The sequence below is a fragment of the Dromaius novaehollandiae genome, chromosome 1 (assembly GCF_036370855.1).
Source record: "Dromaius novaehollandiae isolate bDroNov1 chromosome 1, bDroNov1.hap1, whole genome shotgun sequence".
In the NCBI taxonomy this organism is placed as follows: Eukaryota; Metazoa; Chordata; class Aves; order Casuariiformes; family Dromaiidae; genus Dromaius; species Dromaius novaehollandiae.
In genome coordinates, this window is record NC_088098.1 from 187,124,541 (window position 1) to 187,151,285 (window position 26,745).

The following is a 26,745-nucleotide window of genomic DNA, read 5'->3' on the forward strand; positions in this document are numbered from 1 at the left end:
TGAATGAAAATCATTGTGGTGATGCTGCACATGGTGGCTGATATCTTTTGTTATTTTTTTCCTAAAAGGTTATGCTGTCCTTCAATTTTAAAAAGCTCAACAAGTGCTGGCAGGAGCACAGCATGCACCTGGGAGGCAACAAAAAAATTCCTGTGTATCAAAACTGGCATTTACAGCCACTCTTCTCTGTGACTGCAGTCAGTGCATAACCCTTCTGTCTCAGATTCCCCATGCATGAAATGAGCCTAGTAATGTTTATCCACCTACTGTGAGGGTTGATGGAACAAATCATTATTATTCTATGGGGATGGAAGGGCAGGAAGAAATCCCATTGAAATAATGAATATATACAGGAGCAAGAGAACATAGAGAAAAGAAAGAGGCTTGGGGGCGTATGCTCTTATAACACAGAGCAAATGATTCTCCACTGAGAACACCATGAATATGAAAACCATGCAACAGATGCAGTATGCTGAACATCAAATGTATGTAAATTATTCTGTTTGTCTTTTGCTGCATTTCCTCATCATTCATGAATGGTTTTGTGCTTAACATCTGAGAGAGAATTTAAGGAGCTGGTTCTTGTTACAGTGGGTGTTGCAGACACATAATTAGAGCTGGGAGGGAGTTTGGTGTGCCAGTGCTGCCCAGAGTGATGGTTGGCCCCTGGAGAGCAGAGTAGAAATTGGCTTCTGCTTTCAAACCCATGAAGGACTCTTCTGTGGCAGGGCAAAGGAAAGCAAGTGAGCCACTTAAGAGTAAAGCCATGAAAATGCAGGCAGTTTTTCTTTCTTCTGTTAATCTGAGTTTAGTATCTACTCCTTTAGCTTTCTCTGCTGGCAGTCAGTGCTATTTAAGGACTTGGCTTTTATCCAAAGCCCGCACTTGCATGCTTCATGTAACGCTAGTGCTGACAGAAAGAAAAGATTCTCCTAAGCTTCATTGAACAGTCCTTCTGCTACTAAACACAAAAGGACTCATTTCAGTTTTTTGCATGCAGCCCTGGCTTACAGGGAAACTACTTCTGTGAGGGTCAGCTTTTCTAGAGAAACAACCTTGTGGGTACAATGTGTCTGTACTAACTGGATTTTCCCATAGACAGACAGAAGCTCAGAGGCAGTGATTTTTACATGCAATTCATTTTTGAGGCTTTCACATGAAAAGCCCAAACACTAAGGCTTTCTGGTTGTTGTGGCCCACTTAAAATTAAGGGCCATGGAAATTACTGTTCATCATTTCCTTGATTCCTGTCGATATTCTCCCAAAATAGCCATTACAGTTGGTAGCTATACTGACCATGTATGCTTTTTCATTCATAGCTTCTATTTTGATTTAATGTAATTGTGATGAGTTATTAATACATTTTTCCACAGGTTGGGAAACAAAGATATGGAGAAGATTGTGGTTATTCAACAAGGATAATGAGAACCTGAAATACTACCATGATAAAGAATGTCAGTGGTGCCAACACAAGAGTTTGATTTTCTCAGAGTTTTAAGGTTTGTTTTCTGTGTTTTCATTTGGCCCTGCATACCCAGTTTTCAGAATGTTAACCCTGAAAAAGGAGTTTGAAAAAGGGCTGAGTTTTGTATTGACAACCTGGAAGTCCCGTGTCCCAGCCCTGCTGGAGCAGTGTTGCTCTCTATGGTGTTCAGTACTGAGTTTATAAATCTGTACTTAGGAGTCTAGGTAATTTATTCCTGATTCTCAGAGGTGGTAGAAGTGTCTTGTGATGTTCAGGTCTTGATCTTCGCACTCAATTTCAGCTTCAATATTTTGGTTCCAGTCCCTTTATTCATAAATTGGGCCTATAGGCAGTAAGTCTGACCACAAAAAAGTACCGTGAAGACACATTACTAAAGTGCAGTATATGGGATGAGACCTTTCTAAAGCATTGAGGAAGAGGGCTGTGTATTACAAAGCATGTAAGAATTGTACTCACCCTCTCTTGAGCCCAATTATACAGATGTGAACAACAGCAGGCAGTGCTCCAGCCTCTTTTCACTATCAGTGCAATTTCAGTCCTGTCAGATAGAACCACGCTGTTTTCTAAGACTTTACTGCAGCCAGACTCTAACCTGAATAAGTAAAGACAAACAGCGTGGATATTTGTACCTTTGTTTAACAACCATGCCTGTGTTTTACTTACCTGCTATGACTACTCATGGAGAACATACTGGTTATAAACGCAAGTCCATGTGTGTAATACATGCAGTCTGAAGCTTTCATTTTTTTCATGATATATTTGCTACAAGCCCTTGTGCATTCTCTACAAATATAAAATGAGGTTTAATTTGCATTCTTTTTCATATTTTTTGTGATCACACTTCTATTTTGTAGGTGCTGTATTTTTTTTCTCTTTATATTGCTTGCAATAACTCACACATGAAACCATTAATGTAATTATGGAGGTGTAAAGAAGAAAGCAAAAGGCTTACTTTTTAATATACCAGTGCAGAGTGACCCTCAGTAAGGTCATGCTGTTTGCACTGGCTCCCATGTCTGGTCAGGAGACATCTCTGGAAGCCAGTTTTGGAATTTGGAACAACGTCGCTCTGTCATGTGCTACTCTGGGAAAAGTTCAGATGTTCAGACCTGGGCTCAAAACATGGGGAGAGAGAGATGAGATGCAGTTCCAAGAAGGGAGATTAATTAGATATTTCTACCTATCTCACAGAGCTCCTGACTGCCCTCTGAAGCCTGAATCTTTTAAAGTTCATGTTTGGAAGCATCTCTTCAAGTATGAAGTAAGGTTGGGAGCGGGGTGGAGAGTATCTATATTTGGATATCTGGCGTTCAAGGATGGCAAAAATTTCAGTATATACTTGATATGTTTTAAAATGGAAACACACTGGAGCTAAGATGGCCCAATGCATTGGTATGAATAAAACCTGCCAGTGTCTATCATCAAAACTGCAAAGTGACTACTATTATGTCCAGCTGTCTTTGACTTCTCGCCCCAATGGCCACAGTCAACTAGAATCGACTGAATAAAGCGTACATGAGCTCAGAGCAAAGTTCGAACCTACATTTCTATTTTTAGAGTGCAATACTTGGTGTTAACACCATGTCTGTAGGCTTAATGTACAGTAGGAAGGATCAGCTGCTCTGTAAATTCAGCTTAATCTTTTGCAGTGCACGTGATACATTTTAATGTTATGGTTTCCAGCCATAATGTTCACCCCCTTTGAAGATGTGAGGTTAGATCCTGGTTTAGCATGAATAGTTGTTAGTGTCCTGACAGAAATCGGGGGGGGAGGGGGAATTATTTTGCTATTGATTTTTCATTCAAGACATGAGTTTTTTTCCTATTTTCGCCACTAAAGCTTCCACCCTGGAAACTTTACAAAGTAATAATCAACCTTCCACCCCTGCCCTCCAATTTAAACAAAGCTCTGGCTTCCAAACATTCTCACAGTACATTCCCCACATGGCTAAGAGAGATCAGCTAAAGCTTGGAGGCAAACCTAGGTCCATTTAATAAGCCTAGCATTCATTAACATTTACATTGCCAGTTGTTCCAATGCAAGTGAAGTAAATAAAATGGGGAAAGGAGAGAAGAAACAAGTGTATTCTGAATGAACAGTGAGCAGGTCTAGAGCCTGATCCCATTGCCACTGGTCAGCAAATGACAAATGCCTCCAAAACCTGCCATATGTGCTCCAGGGTGCTAAAACCTTTGGGAGAAAGACCATTGGACAGGAGAAAAAATGTTGTGGCCTGCCTGATCCATTCTTTTCCAGTGAACTGATGTGTTTTGGAGAGGATTTAGAAGAATTAAGTAGCAAAGAAGCTGTTCAGCTGAGCTTTCTGGGTAAACCAATTCTGACCAACAATATTACTTATAAAAATGGTCCCATTGTTTCTAATGCAAAACAGCAAAATAAAAATCTGTGGCACAGAAGCACAGAACGGCTTTGATCATAAGAGTCTTGATTCTGATTTCTCCTGTTAAGAGAAGTACCATACTTGTGAAAGCATGCCGAGTATTCAGTTCCTAATACTGTCTTCCTGCAATGTGTAAGGGAAGTTTCAGAGATCTAACTACTGTTGCAGCTCTGTCTTGTATCACTTTTTGTATGGGATCACAGCACAATGCTGAAGTGCTGCAGAGGCCACAGTGGCTTAAGTGAATTCTTAGAACTGTTCTGGGCAGGTATCCAGTGCAAATGTCTGGATAAGCGTATAATGCTTTTCATACACAACTAATCTGTCACTTGATATCCTTCGAAGTTAGGGATGTTAGCATTTAGCTGACACATAACTAACTATACGTTAGCCTGGTCGGATGAGAGGGCAGCTCAGGAGCTATATCTTTCTGCAGTAGTGACGCAGGCAGCGGTTAAACTAAGATCATCTTTGCTGATTAGAGACTTGCTGAGCTAATTGAATAAGCTCTGTTCAGATAAACCAGGTTGAGCTGCAGGAGTCTACACCCTACCGTGACTTTTCCCCACCTAGTCTTTAACCACACCATTTAAGTCCCTGTACTATCTGCAGATAGTATATAGAGAGTAAAATCAGTCATCTATATTGTACACCTCACTGCTCTCTCTTTGCTAATGCACCTCTTCACTTCTTTCAAATACTGTACACATATTGACTAAAGGCCATATTCTGGGGTTCCCCTGCTTCTCAAACTGCTTCCACACCCCAGGGCATTAGAAATACAGAGCATCCTCTTAATAAGCTCCAAAATTCAGTGTTACTATGAAGTCTGCAGTGACAATCCACATCAGCAAAAGTGCTGTCACCTATATATTACTGAGAAGCAGATGAAAAAAAGTTGTGTAGCCTGTATATTTACCGACTTTTCATACACATATAATACATATATTACAGAAGCTTTTCTGGTTAGGGACTGTGCGCTATAATTTAAGACAAAAAATAATAAAAACAGTGGATCTAGCAGGTCTTTTGGAAACCTATAAAATCACGATGTGTCAGAACTGCAAGAGCTGGGCTAGTTTCCCATAAAATTTACAGGTATTACACCCTCCCACCCCCCCACCCCCCAAATTTTAGGTCCATCTGGGAAATATATAACCTACTGCAAAGGTCTTCTCTCCAAGAGGGGCTGATGGATGACCACCCTGGGCCTCCCAAGGTGTGACAGCATGGTGCTGCCACCTTCCCAGGTCTCTCAGGACTTCTTCCAAGAAGTGCAGCTCAGCCTCCAAGCACTTTCCTTGCAGCATTTTGGCTCTCAGACTGCTGAAGCTGGCAAGGGAGGTAGCTCTCCTCAGTAGTGCTTTCCTCTAGAACTAAATGCCCTAATCCTCATGTCACAAGTATTACAGAACCAGCAGCCCATTTGTTTTCAGAAGAACCCTTATTCTTTTCACTTGAGAAAACCCTTTCATTTCAGCCAGTCTAAGACCAGGCACAATTTATACATGTTTGTTCTCCTTGTGTCTTTTGCACAGCCTTCATTTGCACTGTCTTCTCTTGTTTGTCTACATCTCTTTCAATTGACTTTTTGTTTCTCTTCACCCTGTCTTCTTCCTGGCTTTGCACTTGAAATGAAAAGCAGTGACATTTGTAGGCTGGTTCTTTGATTCTACAGGACTGGATTCCCCATGGATTTAGATCTTAAAGAAGGCAAATCCATCTCCTGCATGGATTAGCTAGACTCTAACTGTGTTTTCAACTGTACTAAAGAAGTCCATCCCAAACTCTTGGACAATCTTTTACATTTGGTCCAGCCGAATGCCTGCAGGCTGGACCTGGGCTGCACAGTGGCTCTTCCTGGTTTGCCATCTCTGTTTTCACCTTGAAAAAGGCAGGAAAAGTTTGTTAGGGCTGTGTGTGAAGTCTGGTGGTTAATGCAGCCTCCTGCCCACACTGCAAGCCAGTTGGGAGGTCAGAGATAGCAGGACATGCCTGTAAATGCAGTATGCACATTGCAACACCCAAATGTTTTTGCTGTGCCAGGCATAGCAAAATGTGGCCATGTCCCATAAGGTGTTGAGCCAGTGTCATAGTTGGATACTTTCAAAAAGGGTGAACCCACTCCAGGTCACGCACATCTGCTGCTCCTGTTATATTGGCTCTTGTGCCAATGTAAAGCCAATTCAGTTCACTCAGACGGCAAGGGGCTAGGTTTTTGATGGGTACATTCTGCAAACTTAGTGAGTTGAATCTGCTTCCCAGTCAAACAAGAGCTATATCGCTGGTGTGAGCGAAGGGCCAGAACCATGTCTGGGATTAGGAGAGAGATGTAGGAAGGGAAAGGTCCGTCCCAATGCACATTAGAGATCCTGGGAGACTTGTCCAAGATGCATTTTTGATGACAAATGACTTCTCTAAGGACAAAATCCTACAGCTGTTTTCCCCTGCTCTCCAGCAAGGTTAATGGCAATCAGCTTATCTTGGCCAAACAGTGTTAGTTTTGGGACACTGGTGTCTTCATGCTGTGAATCAGCATGCTTATGAAGCAATAAAGTATTTCTCTAAAAAGTGTCCTATCTTTTCAAAATCTTTTTATTTCCAAAAGATCACGATGCTGCTTGAATGTGGCATTTTACATCACTTTGTAAAGTACATTTTTAAATTTAAAAAGAAGGAAACAATATTCAAATGCTGATAGGAAAACCTGGGTTACCTAAAGCCAGGACTGTGGTAAACAGAAGAAAAGCCGAATCATTTGGGTAATGATTTAATACAAAATATGCTACAAATACTGCGAGAAACTTATCAAAAGTTGGAAATCAGGAAAGAGAATAGTGAGGTTCTTTTATATGCTTTAAATTTAAAAAGTAACAGTACTGAAAGTTTGAAATTTTCCCACTCTATTTTTTTATGTTTTGATCAGCCTAAATCCTGCATTGTGGAGGACACTGTTCAGGGTCATCTGGCCCCCACACCTGACTGTCCATTGTCTTGTATGAGCAGCATTTCTGCTATTGCAAAATTACTCCAACTGCAACACTGCTTTCACAGGACTGTCAAGCACAAATGCGTATTTCACCCAGCAGATGCTTCCTATTATCCCGGGCTTTGAGTACTGCCAAGTAAGGAATTTGAGGTATACTTGAAGTGATGGAAAACATACAGTATGTACCATATGACTGTTTTTTGGAGTAATACTGACTTCTCTGTCCTTCATTTAACATTGGATCATCAATTGTGGGAAAGGTTAGACCAGTAGCTTGTATCATGTGCTGCCCGGCTTTTAGTAGGGCATAGAAACATGTTTGCTTTTCTTTGTTTTGCATCTGTTAGCATTCAAATTGGCATCGTTTTTTCCAGCTGCTACTTGTTTAGCCACAGTGCCATGTTGGACGAAAGCTTCTGTGAAGCAATTGTGACTGATCTTTATTTGGCAAACAGTCAGAGACCAACAGTCAGAGGCCTACTTTTCAGATCGCCTGTTCCTGTTAGAAAGTATTGTGAATAAGTCTTCTGCAGTGCATTCCTGTTTAAGACTCTCTAACAGCTTTTCATTTGCTTATTCGAATAACCTCTTAAATCCAACACTGTGGCATACATAGTGTCAGAGCCCAAAGCGCATCTCTCTTCTAGGAGTTCTGTTGACTAAGTTAAGGAGTTTAGTGGACTGCATCCAAGGTCAGCTCCTTCACTGGTAAGAGCCGTTGTGAAGAAGACTAGAAGGGAGGGCCTGCCCCTCTTTGCCCTTGGGAAATGTTTTAAGCTGAGGCTGTACTGCTGACTCCCACCTGTGCTACATCTCAGCTGTGCAGCAGCTACGTCTGTGCCTGGTTTCAGACCTCCGTGTGTCTGGCCCTGACCTGGACCTGTCGGCTCGGCTTCTTGGCTTGGCCTTGGACCTTGCTGGGTGATCAGTGGGCTGTATCTGACTCTGACCTCTGTTTCTGGCCCTGATCCTGACCACATCCCAGCTCCTTGCCGGTGATGTCATTGCTCGTGCCTGCCTTGATGTTGTACTCCGGTCCTGGCTCATGTTCCTTTGTAGAGCAGCCAGCCCTTGCTTTTCCCTGACACACAGAAATTGTTATCTCTGTAGACAGTCTCAGAAATGAAGGAAAATCAATTTCCTAGGACCTGTTGAAAGATTACAACACTTTCAGAAAATTTTGTCTGGATTACAGGTTTACATTAACTAAAATTGCCTTGCTGGGAACTCATGCTGTATGACTCTATCTTCTGCTCAAAGCGGAACTATTCTTAGTTCTTTCAACTAAATATTACCTACACTTCACCTCTAAACGTTACAAGCAAACACCATGCTCATTCTATATCCACAAAACTAGGATATTATACAGACTTTGCCAATGCAAGAGCCCAAATAAGATATTCAAAAATATTTATTAACAAAAAGGCTAGGGGATAGCATTTACTGTTATTCCTGCTTTCACTTTCCTTTCTCCTTGAACTCTGCCCAGCAGAGTCCATTACTAAGTTAGAAACTATGAGACAATATCGGCATTGTATGCCTTCCTAACATGTGCTAGAAGTCAGAGCAGGAAATGTCACTGAATTACAGGAAAAAAAGGGCTGGGAAAGTCCTTGAGAGTCCGTCCCTATGCTAGGGCAGGATCATCCAGATTGCCACTCCGGATAAAAAGCTGCCTTAAAAGTTTTTGAAAGCCTGTGATGCCAAAAGCTCTATAAGCATCCCAGTCAGCCTCTCCCAGCAGTGCCATATCATCAGAAAGTTTGTTCTAATGTCTAATACAACTTATGGGGAACAGATTATTCCTTTGCTTTGTGTGGCTGCCTTTCACATACTCGAAGATGGTTACCTTCAGTCTTCCCTTCTTTGAAATACACAAGTCTCCTTCTTTCAACCTTCCCTTGCTGATCATGTTTTGTGGCCCTCTCCTCATTCTCCTAACTCCCCTCTGCAATCCTTCCAGCTGGTCTACACCCCTCCTGAAATGCATCACATAGAACTGGACATTGTGCTCCACCTGAGACTTTGCCTGTGGAAAATACAACGTAAGGATTAATAACATGTCTTATATTTTTATACATGCTGATAGTATGTTGAGTTTTGGGTTTTTTCTTCCCAACAGCATCATCTGCTGCATGACTGGGCATCAGATTAAATCCTTTTCTGCATACTGCTCTCTAACCAGTTGTTCCCTGTCCTGCATCTGCGTCTTCCTTTCTTATCTAAGTGTGAACTTATATTTCTTCTAACTGAATTTTCCCTACATGTTAGCTTTCTACTGCTCTCTGGAAGTACAATATATTTAACCTTCCAGCATTCTGTGGTGGAGGAAGACAGCTATATTTGCTATGATGAAATGACTGTTGGATATCCTATTGCCTTATGAGAAGAATCTCACTAAGTTCAAAACATACAGAATCAAGAACTAAGTCCTGCAGGACTTAGTGTGCAAACACTTGTGTTTCATCATCGGGGTTTATTCCAAGGTAATAAAATGATGGCTAAGATCAATCTGGTTATAGACTGAAGGAGAATGAGAAAAGTCTGGACCATCAACAGTACTACAGCACAGACTACTGGCACCTGGCCTGCCATGAAGACTTAACCAAGGCTTGTGAGGATCTAGCATGAGACAAGAAGAACTGATGACCCAGAGACAATATTTTTTATGTGCTTGTTTGTACCAGATCACTGATTATCTGAGATTTTGAACTCTTGGCAAATGGATAGTAAATACTGGGATGCCAAAGTCTACTGACAATCTGGAGTAGTTCAGGAAGTCAGCTCCAAAAACATAAAGGCTTTTTGGTAAATACTGGCTGGTCAGAACAAGAGACAGAAAGTGCAAACACAGAAGATGGGAAAGCCGTGCCAGGGCATGGAGCGGTTGACTTCCATGTGCCAGATTTGTTTCCACTGTGCAGCCAATGTGACGTGAACAAAGCAGATGAATTATCTGACTAATAATTTATAGAAGCTTCCATGGGACAAAGGAAACTCTGGTGGTGACGAGTGGGTGACAAAAAGACAAGCCAGTTTGAATAATGGCTGTAACCATTTGGATCACTTCACTAACCATTCATCTAAGCAGTAGGACACTAGACAAAACTGTCTTCACCACTGCAGAGAGCAGAAGAGAAATGATTTTCCATTGTAGGCTGTGGTGGAAACATAGTGAAGCAAGAATCAAGGCACAAAAAGCAGAGCTCTTCAGTGGAATTTTTTGAGGATGGCTCTGTTTTGTTTAAAAGAGAAACACAAAAAATGTGGGCAGGTGCTCAGGAGCAGTAAGATTAGGCCTGGGAACTGTGCAATCAAACCTTAGCCCTGCACACCTCAGCAGAAAAGCTCTGGCTTTTGGGCAAAACTGCTGTAGGACTGTGTGACCAGTAGCACACATGGGTCGTGCAGAGACATGTGAAAAGATGCTGAGCACCAAAGTCAACTACTTTGTTAGTTAGGCCGTTAGTAGCGATATGGCTCTGATGTCAGACTCTAGGGCAGCTTGCCAGAAAGAGTTTGTTGGCTGCTGATAAAAGTACTAAGTATCTCATAGCATGAACAGGGTTGGAAATGCAGGGAATGGGGTTATTCAGAGGACCCATACAAGAGTCACTGAAAGTATCAGAAGTTGGCCTGAATTTCTTTTTCATCAGAAGTACGTGGTCGAGTACTAGCGGATACCTAAGAAATGTGATTGGATGCAAGCGGTAATTACACATGTGAGCAGGAACTGATTTGCATCTAAGTTGGCAAAAAACAACAGAAGGAGCTGGCTAAATGCTAGGGACAAATTCAGGTCAAACTGGAGTTGAAGTCCTTCTTAAAAGGAGAAAATTGGGAAGTCTGACAGAAATTTCATAAGTCTGAAAACAGAAGTGGCAGTCCTGCAAAATCATTCAGAGTTGGAATCAGTCCAGATGATGTCTGTGCGAAAAGAAGAAAGGAGCCATTCAAAATTGACTTCAAATAAGATCCACACTGCTGTAGATTAAAAAAAAAAAGGAAAGTAAAGTTGCTAAGGAGTTTCAAAAGGGGGTCTTAACATGAGTACCAATTCTGAGGATTGAGTTTGTATCAGTATTCTGTGAGACCCTGAGACGCTTTGTCTCTGCAAAGACAACTTTGAAATACTGCAGTTGGAGTAAAAGCTCCGTGGGACTGTCCATGCCACAACAATTGAAAGTTTACAGTTTCTGAGAGAATAGGTCTGTAATGGACTTTGCTGGTCATAGAGACCTATTTCCACTCTATGAAACATTTACAGCCCTGGAACCCAAACTTTGGATTGACACTTTTATTGATAAGAATAGATTATTGTGAGGCCATAGCAAGCTTCCTAGTGAGAGCTGAATGGGCATTACCACCTTCCCCCACAACCTCACAAACTTAAATAAAGTTTCTCTGCTGCAAGCTTTGTCTGGAGGTTAGCAGTGGGAGCAGTACTGAAGGACGATTTTCCCTTTCGGGGGTAAGGCATCCCCCTCTACTTGTGAAGCAGCTGAGTGACAGCAGCAGCAGGGCTGTGCTATGCAGGTAGATCTCACCAGCATGTCTTCCCTTGAGTCAGGAAAGGAAAATACTGAGCTGTCAGAATAGACTGCCTTTCGGGGCAGGGCTGGTGGAGTGGGCAGAGAGCTATTTCAGCCATTTCACAGGGAGTCCTGGGCTCTGAACCAGGGGAACGGGCTGGTTCTGGTTCCCTTCCAGGCTTAAGGAATGAGTCGCTGCTGCCTGTCAAGAGGCCGAGACCTGCCCTTTCAAATAGCCTCCACATTCCTCCTCTGACAGGGCTGCATGATGGTGGCTACAGCTGATGTTCTGTAAAATGCACTGGGATCCTTCAGGAAGGGAATTGGATATATAATCATATTAAGTGATGCAACATATAGATAAGGTATTGTGCACATACTTTCAGTGGCGGTAATGCAAAGAAGAATATTTAGAATTGCATAGAGTCCCATGCTAAAAATCATCTGTGGAACTGTTTAATTAAAAATACCCACCAGGGTATTTCTAACAGCAAAGGAGCTGTGTATTCAAACCTGCACTCCCTCTTTCTGTTCCTCTGCAGAACATACATCTGTGGTTTCTACACTGATTTAAGGAAGCTTAACCCAGAAAATGGTGTAGTGTCACCAGGCAGCACAGATGGCCATACAACCATAAACCGAGGGACAACATCAATTTATTGTAGTTAATGATAAGGAGAAAGCCTGAGGGGTGAGGGACTTATTCATTAACTCAGCAGCACTGAAATACCTGAGATGCCTGTTTCAGTCACCTGGAACGGTACTGTCAAACAAACTAGTGGAAAATACCTGCCTGCCTTTCCAGTCAGGAGTCTCTCAAGGCCAGCAGCGCAGGGAGAAACTTGTGACAGGACAGCTCAGCGCTTGCTCTGGCTGCTCTGGAAGAAGGGCCAAGAGGATTTCGCTTGTTGAGTTTTCTGCCGGTCCCAAGCCGCCTCTTCCATCCCCTCCGCCTGTGTGGAGGGGGAAACGTTTTTCACAGCAAAAGGGCTTTATGCACCTCTCGACTTGGCCCTTCTCCACGACGCCCAGAACCAAACCGTCCCTCACGGCCACCGCTCCGCAGCCCCTTCAAGCCGCCCCTCCTCCTCGCCCTTCCCGCCGGCTTTCCCGTCTCGGGAGCCCTCCCGCTCCCCTCCCCCCACCCTCCAGAGGGGCGGGGCTTCTCGCGCCCCAACGGCTGCGAGGCGGGGCGGGGCTCCGCGCGCCCCAACGGCTGCCAGCCCGGGGCGGGGCTTCTCGCGCCCCAACGGCTGCCAGCGCGGGGCGGGGCTTCTCGCGCCCCAACGGCTGCCAGCGCGGGGCGGGCCGTCGGCGGCGGCTGGGTTGAGGCGTGGCGGAGGCGGTGGCGACGGGGGAGGGGACAGGGCTTTATAAGCCGTGGGGCGCCGCCGGGCTTTTGGCTCTGTCTGGTGGCGGTTGTCTCGGCAGGTAACGGGCAGGCCTCGCCGGTGAGTGTGGAGGTGGCCGCAGTCGTCTCTTCAACGCATGGAAGGGGAGCGGGGGGAGGTTGGGTGTCCCCTCCGGTCATGCACCCGGCCGGCGAGGCGGCAGGGACCGGCGAGGCGCACGTGGCCCTTCGGCCACGTGCGCCTCGCCGGTCCCTGCCGCCTCGCCGGCCGGGCGGAGGCATCTCTCCGCCCCTTTAGGATGTGGGGGTGGAGGGCGTTGGGGAGCTTTGCCTGGCACCCTCCGGGGTTTTCTAGTTCTGCTCCCGGGCAGCGACGTACAGCTTCGCTCGCTTCTTTATTTTGCTCTCCTGATGCTCTTGATCTCGATCCCAGCCTGGAGGAAGGTAGGCTTCGGTTTTTTTGGTTGTTCATCACTGAGAGCAAGTTAATCGGCGTGCTGGTTGTTACCTGCCTTTTGTCTCCTGCAAGCTGTTGCGTCTTTTAGGCTGCAGGTGTTTATAGACCGGCAGTGCTCTTTAGGCAATGCCTTTGGTTGTGGGAAGTTGCATCGACTTCCATATTTTTAAGAAGGCTGGTATTTTGCTAGGACTTATACAATGGCTGCTAGTTTTAGCCCTGACTGCATCACGTTTGAGGATGCCTAAGTGCTATGCATTTGGAAGGTGTGATCTGCACAGTCAGTAGTCTTCAATCATGTTTATATTACAGGTGCTAACTCTTTAGGTGTAATAAGTCATCCAACATAAGTCTTCTGTAGTGTTCAAGGGTTAAATCCATTTTTAAAAGTTAAAACTATTATGATTTGGGGTGTACTCTGTGCATAATATGAGTGATACTGTGAGCCCTAAAGTTAATCAGTGAAGAACTTGGTGTTAGACTTCTGAAGTCTGTTCTCTAACAGTGAACTACTTATTTTCAGTAATGTATTCTCTTACTATAGTTGGGCTTTTAATTTTATTTCTGTCATGTTGTCAAGTAAAAGCAATCAAAATAGCACTGACTTTTGCAAATAGGGTGTGGAGGACTCTCTGTGTTAATCTGAGTGTCTTGTACTGATTAGTATTACTTTGCCACTTTACTGGGTCCCCTTAGCTTCAGGGAACACAGTATTTTTTGATAAGGACTATTTCTCTTTTTCCTAGTAAAATTAAGGACATCAGTTTATTCTATAATGATGGCTAGACTCCATTTTTTAAAAAAGTTTGTTGCAACTCTAGCATCTAATATGAAGTTCTAAGGAGATGCTTACTGTTTTTCTTACCAGTACAGGGAAGAAATTCTGGGTAAGAGGTTAAAAAAAAGTCAAGAAATAAGATAGCTGAGGTGAAGGAGCAAAGTTGCTTGTTCTGTTTTTGAGCTGAGCTCTGCCACTGTGCATTTCTTCCTGTAAGTATGGAAAGGTGAAAGGGATGTAAGGTAGGAGTAAATGGGAAGACTCAGTTGCTGTTTTGGCCCAAATGGCAGGCAAAGAGACTAGCGTTGTAAGCCCTTCAGAGGTACAAACCTCGACAGCAAATATGCAAGGTGCCCATCTTGGGATATGTCAAGGGAAAAGTGCTCTCTAAATGTCTGTGTCTGGGTATCTTATGTGTATCCAAACTTCATTCAGCTAGTACTAGTAAATCTATCTAAATAAAGACTTTATTTACAGAGCTTGCACCCTTCTGCATGGTGTTGGTGCACCAGAATTACAGAGGAAAACCGAGTAGTTTTCATTGCTTAGGGTGAATGAAATATAAAATATAAACAATAGTGCAGGTATCTCTTAAAATTTTGTATTAACAGTGTTATATTTGTGAAAGATATAAAATGTATCTCAGTATGTTGAAAGTAAAAAGTTAACTGGTATTTTTAATCTGGATAATAAGGCCTATTAAAAGCAAAGGAGCATGTATGTGGCTGGTGGTAGGGAAAACTGAGCTTAGCTCTGCCTCTGTTAATCACAGGTCTGTCATAAATCATGGCAGCACAGAGGAATATAAGGTACTTGGAGTTGGAAGTGGGCTCTCTCTAGTGCAATATCATACGCATGATGTAGCTCTGCTGCTTTCATATTCAAAAGCTGGCACAGTCTATGCTGGTAGTTCCTGATAGCTGTGCTGCTCTTCTTTTGGTGATATAGTGAGTGCCCTTGCTTGCTTGCTTTTTTTTAGCATCAGCAGTCTTCTCTTCAGAAGCCTGAAGAGTAAGCTGAATCTCTATTGATTTATTTGAGTATTTGAAATGTGTGCTATGAGTTCCTATATCCATTTTTCTTTGAGTGTCAAAAGACTGAAGCCCAGGTAATTTTTTTCATAGAATAAAAATGATAGAGGAAAAGTAGGTCTACAGTAACTATTCATCAGGCATGCTCAGTATGTGCACCTTCTGTTAACTTCATCTGGGCACTGTATTATTGGCACTTCCGGATGGAGGACGTGGTCCAAGAAAGTTCATCTTTAGAATAGCAGTGCTAAATAACTGGTGAATATATCTGGGACTTCTTTTCAGCTGGGTGATACAGCTGAATAAACAAAGTACCAGGGAGTGGAAATGCAAGCAAAGTAGTGTTAAATACAGCTATTCCCTGAAACTCATGGGCAAAAGATTGTATAATCCAAGGGTTTAGGGGAATATTACAGAAAATGGAAGTAGAGTGTGTTTAAGTAAGGGAAGAGATAAGCTGTGAAGAGACCTACTGGTTTTGGGAAGGGCAAACTTGAATGGGCTGGACTAGTCTGGTTTGCAATTCTTATCTTTTCTAAGATTACCATTGGATTACTTTAGCCTCCTGCAAAGCATATATCATAGAATACTTACCATTTGCAGTCACTTGTTTATAAAAGTCATTTCATTAACTTCTAAGTCAAACAGCCTTTTTTAGTGTAAAAGGTCTTATGCATCTATATACAGTAGTTTCATGAAACATTAGCAAGACTTACTATCTTAATGAAAGCAGAATATACTGTCCTGCTGTATTTTCTGTACATATTCTTGATACCAGAAAGAAGGGACAGAAGTTTAGTAATGACTGTCTTAAAATTCCACTTGATTCCAGGATGTAGTCAAACTAATTTAAGCTTGGTCAGAATTATCGAAGTCATTCATTGCAATGCTCCTTAAGATCATGTCTGGAGGATGAACTACTTTGACCTTTCACAATGAGGATAATGATTGCCCAAAGGCAACTGATTGAACCAGACAACTGATTTTTCCAAAGACACTGATTTGAACCCAGATGCCTTTCTGCAGTATTATTACCTTTTCTTTGGTTGTCAAAGCTGCTAAATGCTTTGTTACCCTTAGCATGTTTGGAAAGTCCAGCTTAAATGGATAAAGCACAAAGTTGTATTAAATGCTAGCATATGTACCCCACCTAGTGCAGTAATTGACAAATGTTGCAGATGCATATGTGTTTATATAAACTAGCTTTATTCATAGAAGCTTTAAATTGTTGTCTTTCACAGAAAGAAGAATCAATAATGTCAGCACTGAACTGGAAGCCATTTATCTATGGAGGTTTAGCATCAATCACTGCAGAATGTGGTAGGCATTTCTTTTAACTGTTTACATGATTTTCTTAACTCGGAGGGTCCCTTCTAAAACAAGCTTGGTTCCATCAGGTCAATCAACGACGCTGTGTTGTATGGTTGTCTTTAGAGTGCAGCATAGCAGTTTTTCCTGCACTATGGATTGAAAAGTTGCTCAGAATCTTGTTGTAATGTTGAAGTGCTTTTCTGTAAACTCATATCTCAGTCTTGTTTTTATACAAACTTTGTCCTTTGGCTTCTATCCCTTGTTCATTGTTTGATCTGCTTATAGACAATGTCTACACACCCTTTGTTTTGCTAGAGTAGATACACTAAGCTCTTAACAAGTAAAATTGTTCTTTTAGCTTTTATGAGTAGCTCTGTTGCAGTTTACATTCCTTTTTCTTGAATGTCAGTGGCTGGTTCAACTTGAATGCTTAAATTTTAGTGTATTATATAGAATAGTTACTATGGTGAAGTAATGCATTTGACATTTAAGTGTCTAATCTAAAGACAAACCTAAAATACTAATATCCTTTTAAATCTTCTCTGAGAGAAATATACATGTGAAAATAAAGGAAAACTGTATTTTTGTAAGTAGCAAAACAGTTATTATTTTCATAATTAGCCTGATACCGTGTTAGACTCACAAATGGAGTCTCTGATATAATTTACATTGCACCTACTCTCTAAGACTACTGTTTTGCTTTTGTCTTCTACCTCATCTCTTCTCATGAATCTTGCTCAAACTTCAGTTGAGACCTCTGTCTTATTTGATTTGATAGTGGCCAATAGTGCAAAAAGTTTCCTGGGAAAGATGGGCAATCCATGGAGGCCATGGTTTTCTGGTAAACCTGGTTAGAAAGGAGGTAGCTTACTCTGATTCCTCTTAGTGTTTAGGTGAGTACTGAATGTTGAGGTAGTCCTTTAGTAAAGAGGCTGTGGTGGAATATTCTTATGCTTTACGGACTTTTTTAGTAACAGGAAGACTGAGACTATGGACAATGGCAATGGCCTGGAAAAGCAATAATAGAAAGGGGTAGTGCTGCTGTTGCTTTTTTTAGATTCTAGATTAGAATCTGTATAGCTTGCTATATAGCATCTGTTTCTTTCCTTTCAATGGAACTTTCTTCAAAGACACTGGAAGAATACAGACTTGTACAACTTTTGTGGTTGATTGTGATTGGGATGTCCCATTTGGTATGGCTTTTATAACCAGGCAATACCATGTTGCCTGAAAATATAATGATAGCTTTTCTGAATGCAAAACAAATGGATAGGAAGCAGGTAGGGCTTCTGATCTTTGCTTGGAAAAACCAGGTGACATAGAATGAACTATTTTCAACAGAAAGCCTTAATACAGATGATATGCTTCCCTGTTCAGGAGCAGTTTTACATATTTTGGTATATAATGAAGGCTGCAGTATCTCATGTGATGTTCTTTGCTGTCTTTGGTTAGGAAAGAATTTGATTAAGTTAATAGACTTTCTCCCCAATTTTATTTTTCAAGGTACTTTCCCAATTGATCTGACCAAAACACGTCTACAGGTTCAAGGTCAAGTTAATGATGCCAAATATAAAGAGATCCGCTACCGTGGAATGGTGCATGCACTAGTGAGAATATGCAAAGAAGAAGGACTGAAAGCATTGTACTCTGGGTAAAATAAACTAATTGACTTGCAGTAGTGGTTTCTGAGCAATCTATTGATAATGAGCATAAACCATAGTATTTAAACTCTTGAGTTTCAATTTTAGAAGGTATTTGGAGAAAATGTAATGTTCTTACCAAAGAATTAGAAACTAAAAGCTCAGGCTTAGAATACTTCAATCTTTGCACTCTACATCAGCATTTCAGTTCAGAAATGAGTTATTTTAAAATAAAGACAAAAAAGTATATAGCTAAGAATAAAGTTATTCTATGCAGTATTGCTACAGTCATTCTAATTTTCATTTAGGAAAAAGTAAATGAACATGGATTAAGTCCATTTTCCTCTATTTTGTATGGGAATAAATGTGTTTGCTTTTCTTTCAAAAATACTGGGGCAGAGGGGTAAGTAGTCTGCAGTTATTTCAGGCAAGTTTGCCTGCTATTTTATAGAGCACGTGTTGAGGTGTGGTCTAAAATAATCCTTCCACTGTTCATTCATGTTCTTGTAGTCCTTATATAAAAAGCCTTGTTTTGTCTACAGAGAGTTTAAATTGAAAATTTAAATGAGTAAACCTTTCAGTGGTAGATATCTTGTGGTCAGTCTCCCCCACGCTAAAAAGTATTTGCTAATCATTCAATCTTTGACAATTTTAAGCTGTAAATACTGTTACTACCTATTTTTACAGGATTGCACCTGCAATGCTACGCCAAGCTTCATATGGAACTATAAAAATAGGCACTTACCAAAGTTTGAAAAGAATGATGGTTGAGCATCCAGAAGGTGAGGGTTTTCTCAGTTTTAGACTAGCTTGCTTGAAGATGGTGGTTTCCATTTGTTATCTTTTTGCAGTGGTTTGAATAGGCCTTATAAGAAGACATTCCATGTACCAAATAGCACAAAGGAACCCAGCAAGAGAAACTTGTGTCAGAGCAGGTTTTAAGACTTCTGTAGTCAGCTGTCCCTCTCTAATTATGGGAGGGGAGGCATCATCCTGCCATGATGCCTTTTATGCTTTATAAATCTGCAGCTAAACTGTTTTTTTCCTCTGTTTATGGAACAGATGAAACCCTGATGATAAATGTTCTATGTGGTGTTCTTTCGGGAGTAATTTCATCATCTATTGCCAACCCTACAGATGTCTTAAAGGTAATTATGCTTTACGTAGTTTGTCCTTAGTATAGCTTTTTTTGTCTTGTCCTTGAAGAAATGCAGAATCTGGTGATGCATGTGTGATTCTCTGTTTTGTAACAGCATTTATTCTCATCTCTTAAACTACCTTCTCAAAAATGTAATCACGTCCTGAGTTCTTGGAACCTCCTTCTGGTCCACACTAATTATTTAGAAGTATGTCCTGGGAAACTGATGGCTGGAGAGGTAGTTGGATCCATGTGCTGTTTCTTTCTCTTCGGAAAAAAGAATTATTTAAGATTACTCTTACTATAACTTTCATGCTATAGTGTGTGTGGAAGCCCCACTGCATATTTTAATCTGGGAGTTTAATTTTCTTAATACTGTTACTCTAGAATGATTCTATAGCTTAAATTATGCAAAGGTCACTTTAGAGGTGAGAATTTCAGTGATTGGTGTTCAGGGTTATATGATTCTTGAGAAAATCCCACAGGTGAAATTGTTTTTGTTTCTGCTGGAGGCTTTGTAGTCCAGTACCCCTGGAAATAGTGCTCCAGCTGGTTACCAGTCATTCAAACTGAATCTGAAACCATTCTGTCTTTAGAATCTGTTAGTTTAATGATACTTGGGGACCTCTTTTCTAGTTAATAAAAAGGGTTATTGTTATTAACTTACAAAATTAATATGTGACTTATGTGGCTGCTTCTAATCATAATTTCATTTCTGTTTCAAGCATGGTTTCAACTAGTTATTTCCCATAGTTATGTCCGTATACTGACTTGCTTGTCACCAAGTCTGTATATTTGGCAGTTAAAAGGGCAGTTTCCCAAGGACACAGTCAGAGGTCCAAAAGACCAAAGAAGTTGGTTCATACTAGTTGAAACCTTAATCTTTTTAACCTTTAATTTTAAGATGTTCCTGTGAGAACATTCTAAAGGACATTCTGCAGAAAGCATCTGCCAGTCTGATATAAATGGAGATGAGTACAGAAATAGAAGTGACTTAATGCAGCTAAGAACTACACCACATACACGTTCAAAATTAGCTGCTGCAGGCAGAGGATAGCTAAGGCACTTACAAAGATTGCGTCATAGTTATGATAGTATCAACTATCAATTTGTGTTCAAGGAGAAAATTGACTTAAGCTAGTAATTTACAATGATAAAACTGCTAAAGTATTACTGATCCTATATTTGAAAAGTATTTATTTTCTATTTTGATCTTCAAATGAATCTCAGATCAGAATGCAAGCCCAAGGTAGTATGATACGAGGAGGAATGATGGGCAACTTTATACAGATCTACCAAAAGGAAGGCACTAAAGGATTATGGAAGGCAAGTTTTTGAATTATTTATCCTGAAGTATTATCCTGTATTTTCTTAATTCTTGCTCAACTGAACTTCATGTATTTCTGCAGTGTTCTCAGCCAAAACATGGAGAAAGCAATAGCCAATATGTATATAGCTTGTCATGACTATCTTACCACTGGTGTTACAGCACATTATGACAAAGGGTTACTGCTAGTCTTCTCTTGAAGTATTGCTCCCACTTTTAAGAAAGGGCAAACAAACTTGGAGGCTTAAGTTAGCGTAATGATCTCTAGGAGAAATTCAAGAACTGTGTGTAAAATCTCTCAATCTGTATGCTCTGCTCTTTTCAAAAATACTAAAGAACATTTTCAAGTAAAGGTACTAATGAACATCCTCTCCAGCTCAGGAGTTCTTGTACTCAGTCTTACAGGTTCTCTTAGGCCAGTTAAACTCTTCACTTGTCATACAGTCACTGACTAATAATGGAATGCTGTTCTGAAACAGCTGAGAAGTATTTTTCTATTAGTGTATTTTTCTCTGAAAGTTTAGTGATCTCCATTTTGCTTTTCCATTCATCTTCCTTACTACTAATGGAGAAGTTGAACAACTAAGGGGAGCTGGTACCACCTGGCTGAGATCTTAGTTGGTCATTGATGCAAGAAAATCTAGAGGCTGAGCAGAGAGATGGAATAGCATAAAGAAACTGAAATTGCCATTCAGTGTGGGAAAGAGCTTTACCTATTTGAACCTACATGTTTCATGAGCACATCTAAGATGTATGCTAAGATTGTATTTGAACTTAATGTTTGTAAATGTGTTAACACACACTTGTGGTGTGTTGCTTTGTATTAGAAAAGCTAATGACATTGCACAAAGGCTGCTTTAACCTTCAGCTATATTCTTTTTGCCAGGGAGTATCCCTGACAGCACAGAGAGCAGCTATTGTTGTTGGAGTCGAGCTGCCAGTATATGACCTTACCAAGAAGCACATAATCATGTCTGGATTTATGGGAGACACAGTATATACTCACTTTCTGTAAGTTTGTATAGCTATAACTGCCTATATTACTCAGCTGAATAACTCAAAATTCATTGTAGGAAATGAATCTTCTAATTTTGAACTCTTAAGAAGAGACGATAAAACAGCAATCCTATTTTGTTTTATCAGTCCGGATGTAAATGTATTTCTGATGTATTTCTCAATGCAGTAGCATCTCAAATTGTAGCATGTAAGAGGGAAGCTAACTCTTGAAAAATCCAAAATGGGATCTTGTTTTGTAAATGGTCTGAACCATTAAGTTGTCCCAATTGAGATTAGAGAAAAGTTCCATTCAAATGTTTGCTTTTCTCAGATACATGAACAGATGTTCAAATACACAGTACCATATACAAGGTCTGTATATCAAGACTTCAGAATGATGTTTTGTATTAAATGAAAAGTAGTTGTAGCATCTATTACCTGATGTAACTTTTAGCTAAAAGCATTAAAAGCATTATGGTATTGTTTAGGGGAATTCTTATGCATCTTTTTAAATGTGGTAGGTCAAGCTTCATTAATGCTTTCTTTTGTTAGCTCAAGTTTTACTTGTGGGTTAGCTGGAGCCATTGCATCTAACCCTGTTGATGTTGTGAGGACACGCATGATGAATCAAAGCCAACAAAATGGGACGCACTCAAGCTACAAGGGTACTTTGGATTGCTTGTTACAAGTAAGTACAGTTTGCATACCAATGTAAGTAGAAGCTTGTACCATCAAGCAAGAATTTTGGTGAGGAACTTGAAATTGTTCTAAAATTCTCTAGAAATAAATCCACACAACTCCTCAAGATGCTCTTAAATTTAACTTACATTCGAAAGGGCTATATTGCCAATAAGGCATTTTGTTTAAAAAGTAACTGCTATTCTGATAGAATGGCAGGAAGGTGGTTGGTATAGTATATGCACTGCAAATGTATTTCACTTCTTTCCAGTACTTGCATCAGAAGACTGAATCTCTTGATGGTGTTGTCTTTTACTTGGTTTTAAACATTGTTAGAACACTGATAAGAAACAATTATTTCATACTTAGATCTTGAACAACATTTTCTGGGGCATATGGTTGCCTTTGTCTACACTAGGCTTTCCATTATCTAGAGTGGAACAGAATGCAATGTCAAGGGAGCAGGATGGTTCTGCATATAGAGAAGAGTGGATAGGAAGCTGTTGGTGTCCTGGCTGTTGACTGGATAAAGCGAAAAAAAGCAAGAGATCTAGGACTCCCTGATGGGGAGAGAAGGTTGCAAAAAAACCTTACTGCTAGCTGACAGGAAAGTTAGAAACAGGTTTTTTTGTAAAGGAGTCAGACTGGAGTTAAAATCCTGCTTATGAAGTTTCTCTCTAGAAACAGAAGACTGGAGAACACAACAGACTTCAGACCCTTTTTATGGGGAAACTTTGTTCAGGTTCTCTTCCTATTGCAAGTTGGAGCTTCAGTTAGTAGTTAGGGAGTTTGTCTGCTACCTGATGCTGGTAGAGGGAAGACAAATCTGTCAGAAGGTGTGTGGATTTGGCAGTTAGTGGGTTGAACTGCAAGAAAACAAAGTTCTGGATGCTGAGAGTCACTATTGCAAAGTATCTGAAGGCTATTTCATAAGTTTACCATTATACTCCTTTGCTTGGCAACAGCATTTCTTCTGCTATGCGGCACCATAGGGTGATGTGATGTGATGCCGCCATCCTAAGTGCCTGCTAGTCAAATGGGGGATGAGTGGCAAGAAGGGGCTGGATGCACGCTTTCTCCAGCGTGCTGCAATAAATTCTTACAGTAAAGAAATCTGAGACAAGTTAGGGGAAGCTTGACCAAGGAAACCAAATCTGCAGTCACTTATCTTATGTGTGTGCAAGCAGTGTTTTTACCAACTTCTAAAATGCTCTCATGGAGGCTGAGAGTAGAACTGCACTGGCTGTCCTCCTTTGTCCTTTTTTCCCTTTTTTTGATTTAAAGCAAGAGGTGGAATGAATATGCATAAACTGGCACTTTTCTGAATGTCAGTGTGAAATAGCTGACTGACTTAGAAAACAGGAAGAGGCATTGGAGTGAGTATATTTTAACTTGCCGAGTGTGACTCTGAAGTCCACAAAACAAGCTGAAAAATCTTTCAGAAGAGATGCCTAGTGTAAGCAGCAGGCTTACATGCAGCTCTGTGCAAGGTTTTGAATAGAGAAGTCCAAGGATGTGATTTGGACCAATTCAGATTGGATGCTAAATGTGAGACTACCTCTTTCTCTTCTGGGGTACACTAATGCTGCAAGGATTATTGATTATGAAGTGAAACACTTCCCTGTCTGAATGGACAACACTTGTGTCAAGATTAGTGGCACTAATGCTTCTTTCAGTGGTACAGACTCCCTTTAGCTGTGATACTGTCTAAGCTAGTGCAAAATTCTGTAAGTGCTTATTTGTTCTTGCTTTTTCCAGACATGGAAGAATGAAGGCTTTTTTGCTTTATATAAAGGATTTTGGCCCAACTGGTTGAGACTTGGTCCTTGGAATATTATTGTATCCTTTTCAAAGGTGTGTGAAAACTCTTAACTAGCCATACAACAGCAAGTATTAATAGATGGTTGAACATAATGTTTCATATGGAAATTGTTACGTCACTATAAATGTTCCCTTTTTTGGGTGGAATGTTTAGTTCATTATTTCCTCACTCAGCTGCTTCCAGTCAGATTCCACTTACATAATGCATTACACAGGGTGACTCTTGGAATATTATCTCCTTGCAAAACAATTGTCTGTTTCCTACCAGACTAGTTAGGAGTGGAGGTTATTTCCAGAACAGGTAAAGCTGTTGGCAGCTGGCCATAAAATCTTTTTGTATTTCAGTCTGTCTTGCACAGCTCTGTTAATCTGTTTCACAGGGCTCTAAGCAGTTGACTGTTAAGTGAGTTGGTAGTAATAATGCTCTTCCTGTAAGCAAACCTTTTCTAGGCTATTAAAGCTGAGTGACTCAAGAATCTAAGGGCTTGCATAACATTGCCTCCTGCCTCCTCAGTTCTCTCTAAAATCCTTGGGAACAGGAATGGGAAAGCAATTGAATACACTAGCCTTGAAGCTTTTGATGTACAGCAGTGCCCTGAAGCAGGTTTCATTGTTCTGCAGAGTATTGCATAATAAAAATGGTCAATGAGCCACATCATATACAAGGGAACTAACAGCAGAATGAAATTTCACACAAGTTGCCGTCCTTTAGTGAATGTAGTGACCACTTTGCACTGAGTGGTGAACAGGAAACTTTTCCTTAATTAACTGCTCCAGTTCTTCCTGACATATGAACAACTGAAGAAATTAGACTTCTGATGTGTTGAACTGTTACGAATTCTGCTCATGTGCTATTTGAATTTAGAGTAACTTCAGTTGCTCTTGAGTACCTTCTCTTAGTGTCTGAGATGCTGGCAAAAGGAAAACTTCATCACAAGATTACTCTAAATTAGGACTACCTAGAAGAGACTGCAAGGCAAACACTGGCTCCTGTAACAGTGATCACATAATTTGGATGATGTGCACTACTTCAAGACTGAACCAAACTTGCTGGAATACTTTCTGTGAACTATTTAAGTGCTCTTGAATATGAAGATCTGTATTGCAGCTTGAAAGGGGTCTTGCTGTTGCTTTTTTAGGTTCTCTTTTCAAAAGGAAAGAACAGTCTTCCTCTGAAGGTAGATGGGTAGCACCAAGGAACTCGGCTTTTCCTGTCTACTGAATGTGTAATATTTGTGGCTGCAATAATGGCTATTTAGAAGCTCCAAAGATATAAACTGACAGTGTAACAAGTGTAACTGATGTCTTTGCTTTTCAGTTTAGCAAAATACCTGCTGCAGAAGAATCTGCTTCTGGTATTAGAGCTTAACTGTTCCAAGTCTAAGATGTCAACATAACTTGCTGGGAGTAATCCAACTTCATTTGAAAGTGTGGTGGTACAGTTGTCCATTTTGCGTAGTTTAAGGAAAGCTGCTTTTCCAAATGCATCATTCTTGGTTTTCAGCATAAGGGGTTCTTGAACATTCATGTGAATTTTTATTTAGGAAGGAAGTTCAGACAAGTCCATACTCATCTGCCTGTCTTGCAGAGAAACTTTCCATGCTGCTTCCATTGTTGGGAAGAACTGCTTGTAACAGTTTCTGTTATGTATCTTCTGAAAGATGCAAGTTTTGCACTGAGCAGCTTGGGCTGATTAATGGAGGTGCCTGTGTAAAAAGATCAAAACCCCTGGAAAGAAAGCAAGTCTAATACAAAGGCTACTTTCCTTTTTTAAAAAAAACAAACCCCAAGCTGAAACTCTTAAGCACTTTCTAGCAAACAGGCCCAAGTTGCTGTTACATACAAGTTAAGATTTTTGTAGAAATCACAACTCCCTTAGAACATTACCTTTTGATTTAAATGTTTATCAGAACTTCAGTGCCATTAGCTGACCAGTTATTGTCAGGGTTCTTATGTTGAATGCCAAGCAAGGGAATACATGACATGCAAGTTGTAGGATGCTGCTTCTGTGTTTACAGAAGGTAGCAAAGCAGGGTGCATGGATTTGCATTTTTGTGACAATGTAGTATATTGTCTCTTAAAGCGTGTTGCTTAATCATACATTCCACTTAGTTACTGCAATTTCAAAATTACTGTTGTCACTTAATTGCTAATTTTGAATTCACAGAGTGAATTTTTTAAATGCACAAAGCACTTTCTTTCCTAAGGCACAGATGTTTTCTATGTATATGGGTATGCTCATGTGCACTTAGTTTTTCCTTACAGCTGTTTCTACGCTTTAATAGAAATATTTGTAAATATTTTTGTACAGGATGTAAACCAAGCATATGTTTTGCATTTAAGCCTATTAAAAGTTTTAAAACTATGTATTGAATCACTCTGAACAATTGCTTCCAGATTCTAAATTTCAAATCCAGGGGGCACTTGAAATAGTTTTGGATTAACAAAGAAAAACCATTGCTGGCATTAAACTATATGATGTAATTGGTTATTTAGCCAAGTCAGACTAAAGTTTCTGTAGTTAAAAGCTTATGTTCCTGTAACTTACTAGTTGAATAACGTGTGTTAATTAACTGTATGCTTTCACTGTTTTCACATGTCTTAAACTGTGAGACTATTGCCCACTCTGTGAAGGCTGCTCCGTCTTCAGCAGATCAGTTAACTTGGTTTTATGTAATACAAAATTTATTTATTATTCAAGTAACCAACTAGACTAAGTGCTAATATTACAGCTGTAACCTTTGTGGCATTCTAGTGTTCATCTTTAAAGCAGTGTGGGCATACTGCTTTGTTCAGGATACTAACTAC

At 40.6% G+C, this 26,745-nt stretch overlaps 1 protein-coding gene and 1 long non-coding RNA gene across 3 annotated transcripts; both read left to right on the top strand.

The window, feature by feature from the left end:
• Positions 1 to 373: 373 nt before the first annotated feature.
• LOC112988191 (uncharacterized) lies at positions 374 to 2,744 on the top strand. The gene is made up of 3 exons (XR_003260474.2): positions 374 to 485; positions 1,374 to 1,499; positions 2,678 to 2,744. It is a non-coding gene; the product is annotated as an uncharacterized LOC112988191 (long non-coding RNA).
• A 9,979-nt stretch (positions 2,745 to 12,723) lies between these two features.
• Positions 12,724 to 26,304, top strand: SLC25A30 (solute carrier family 25 member 30). 2 transcript variants are annotated; one of them, XM_064504840.1, is made up of 10 exons: positions 12,724 to 12,860; positions 16,268 to 16,346; positions 17,841 to 17,988; positions 18,665 to 18,759; positions 19,040 to 19,125; positions 20,346 to 20,445; positions 21,333 to 21,453; positions 21,991 to 22,126; positions 23,875 to 23,955; positions 24,715 to 26,304. In XM_064504840.1, the coding sequence occupies exons 2-10, from the start codon at positions 16,283 to 16,285 to the stop codon at positions 24,754 to 24,756; spliced, it is 873 nt and encodes a 290-aa protein (XP_064360910.1). In that variant the 5' UTR covers positions 12,724 to 12,860; positions 16,268 to 16,282; the 3' UTR covers positions 24,757 to 26,304. The 2 variants fall into 2 exon arrangements, with proteins under 2 accessions (XP_064360910.1, XP_064360908.1); XM_064504838.1 differs by lacking the exon at positions 12,724 to 12,860 and adding an exon at positions 13,080 to 13,204.
• The last annotated feature ends 441 nt before the right edge of the window (positions 26,305 to 26,745 follow it).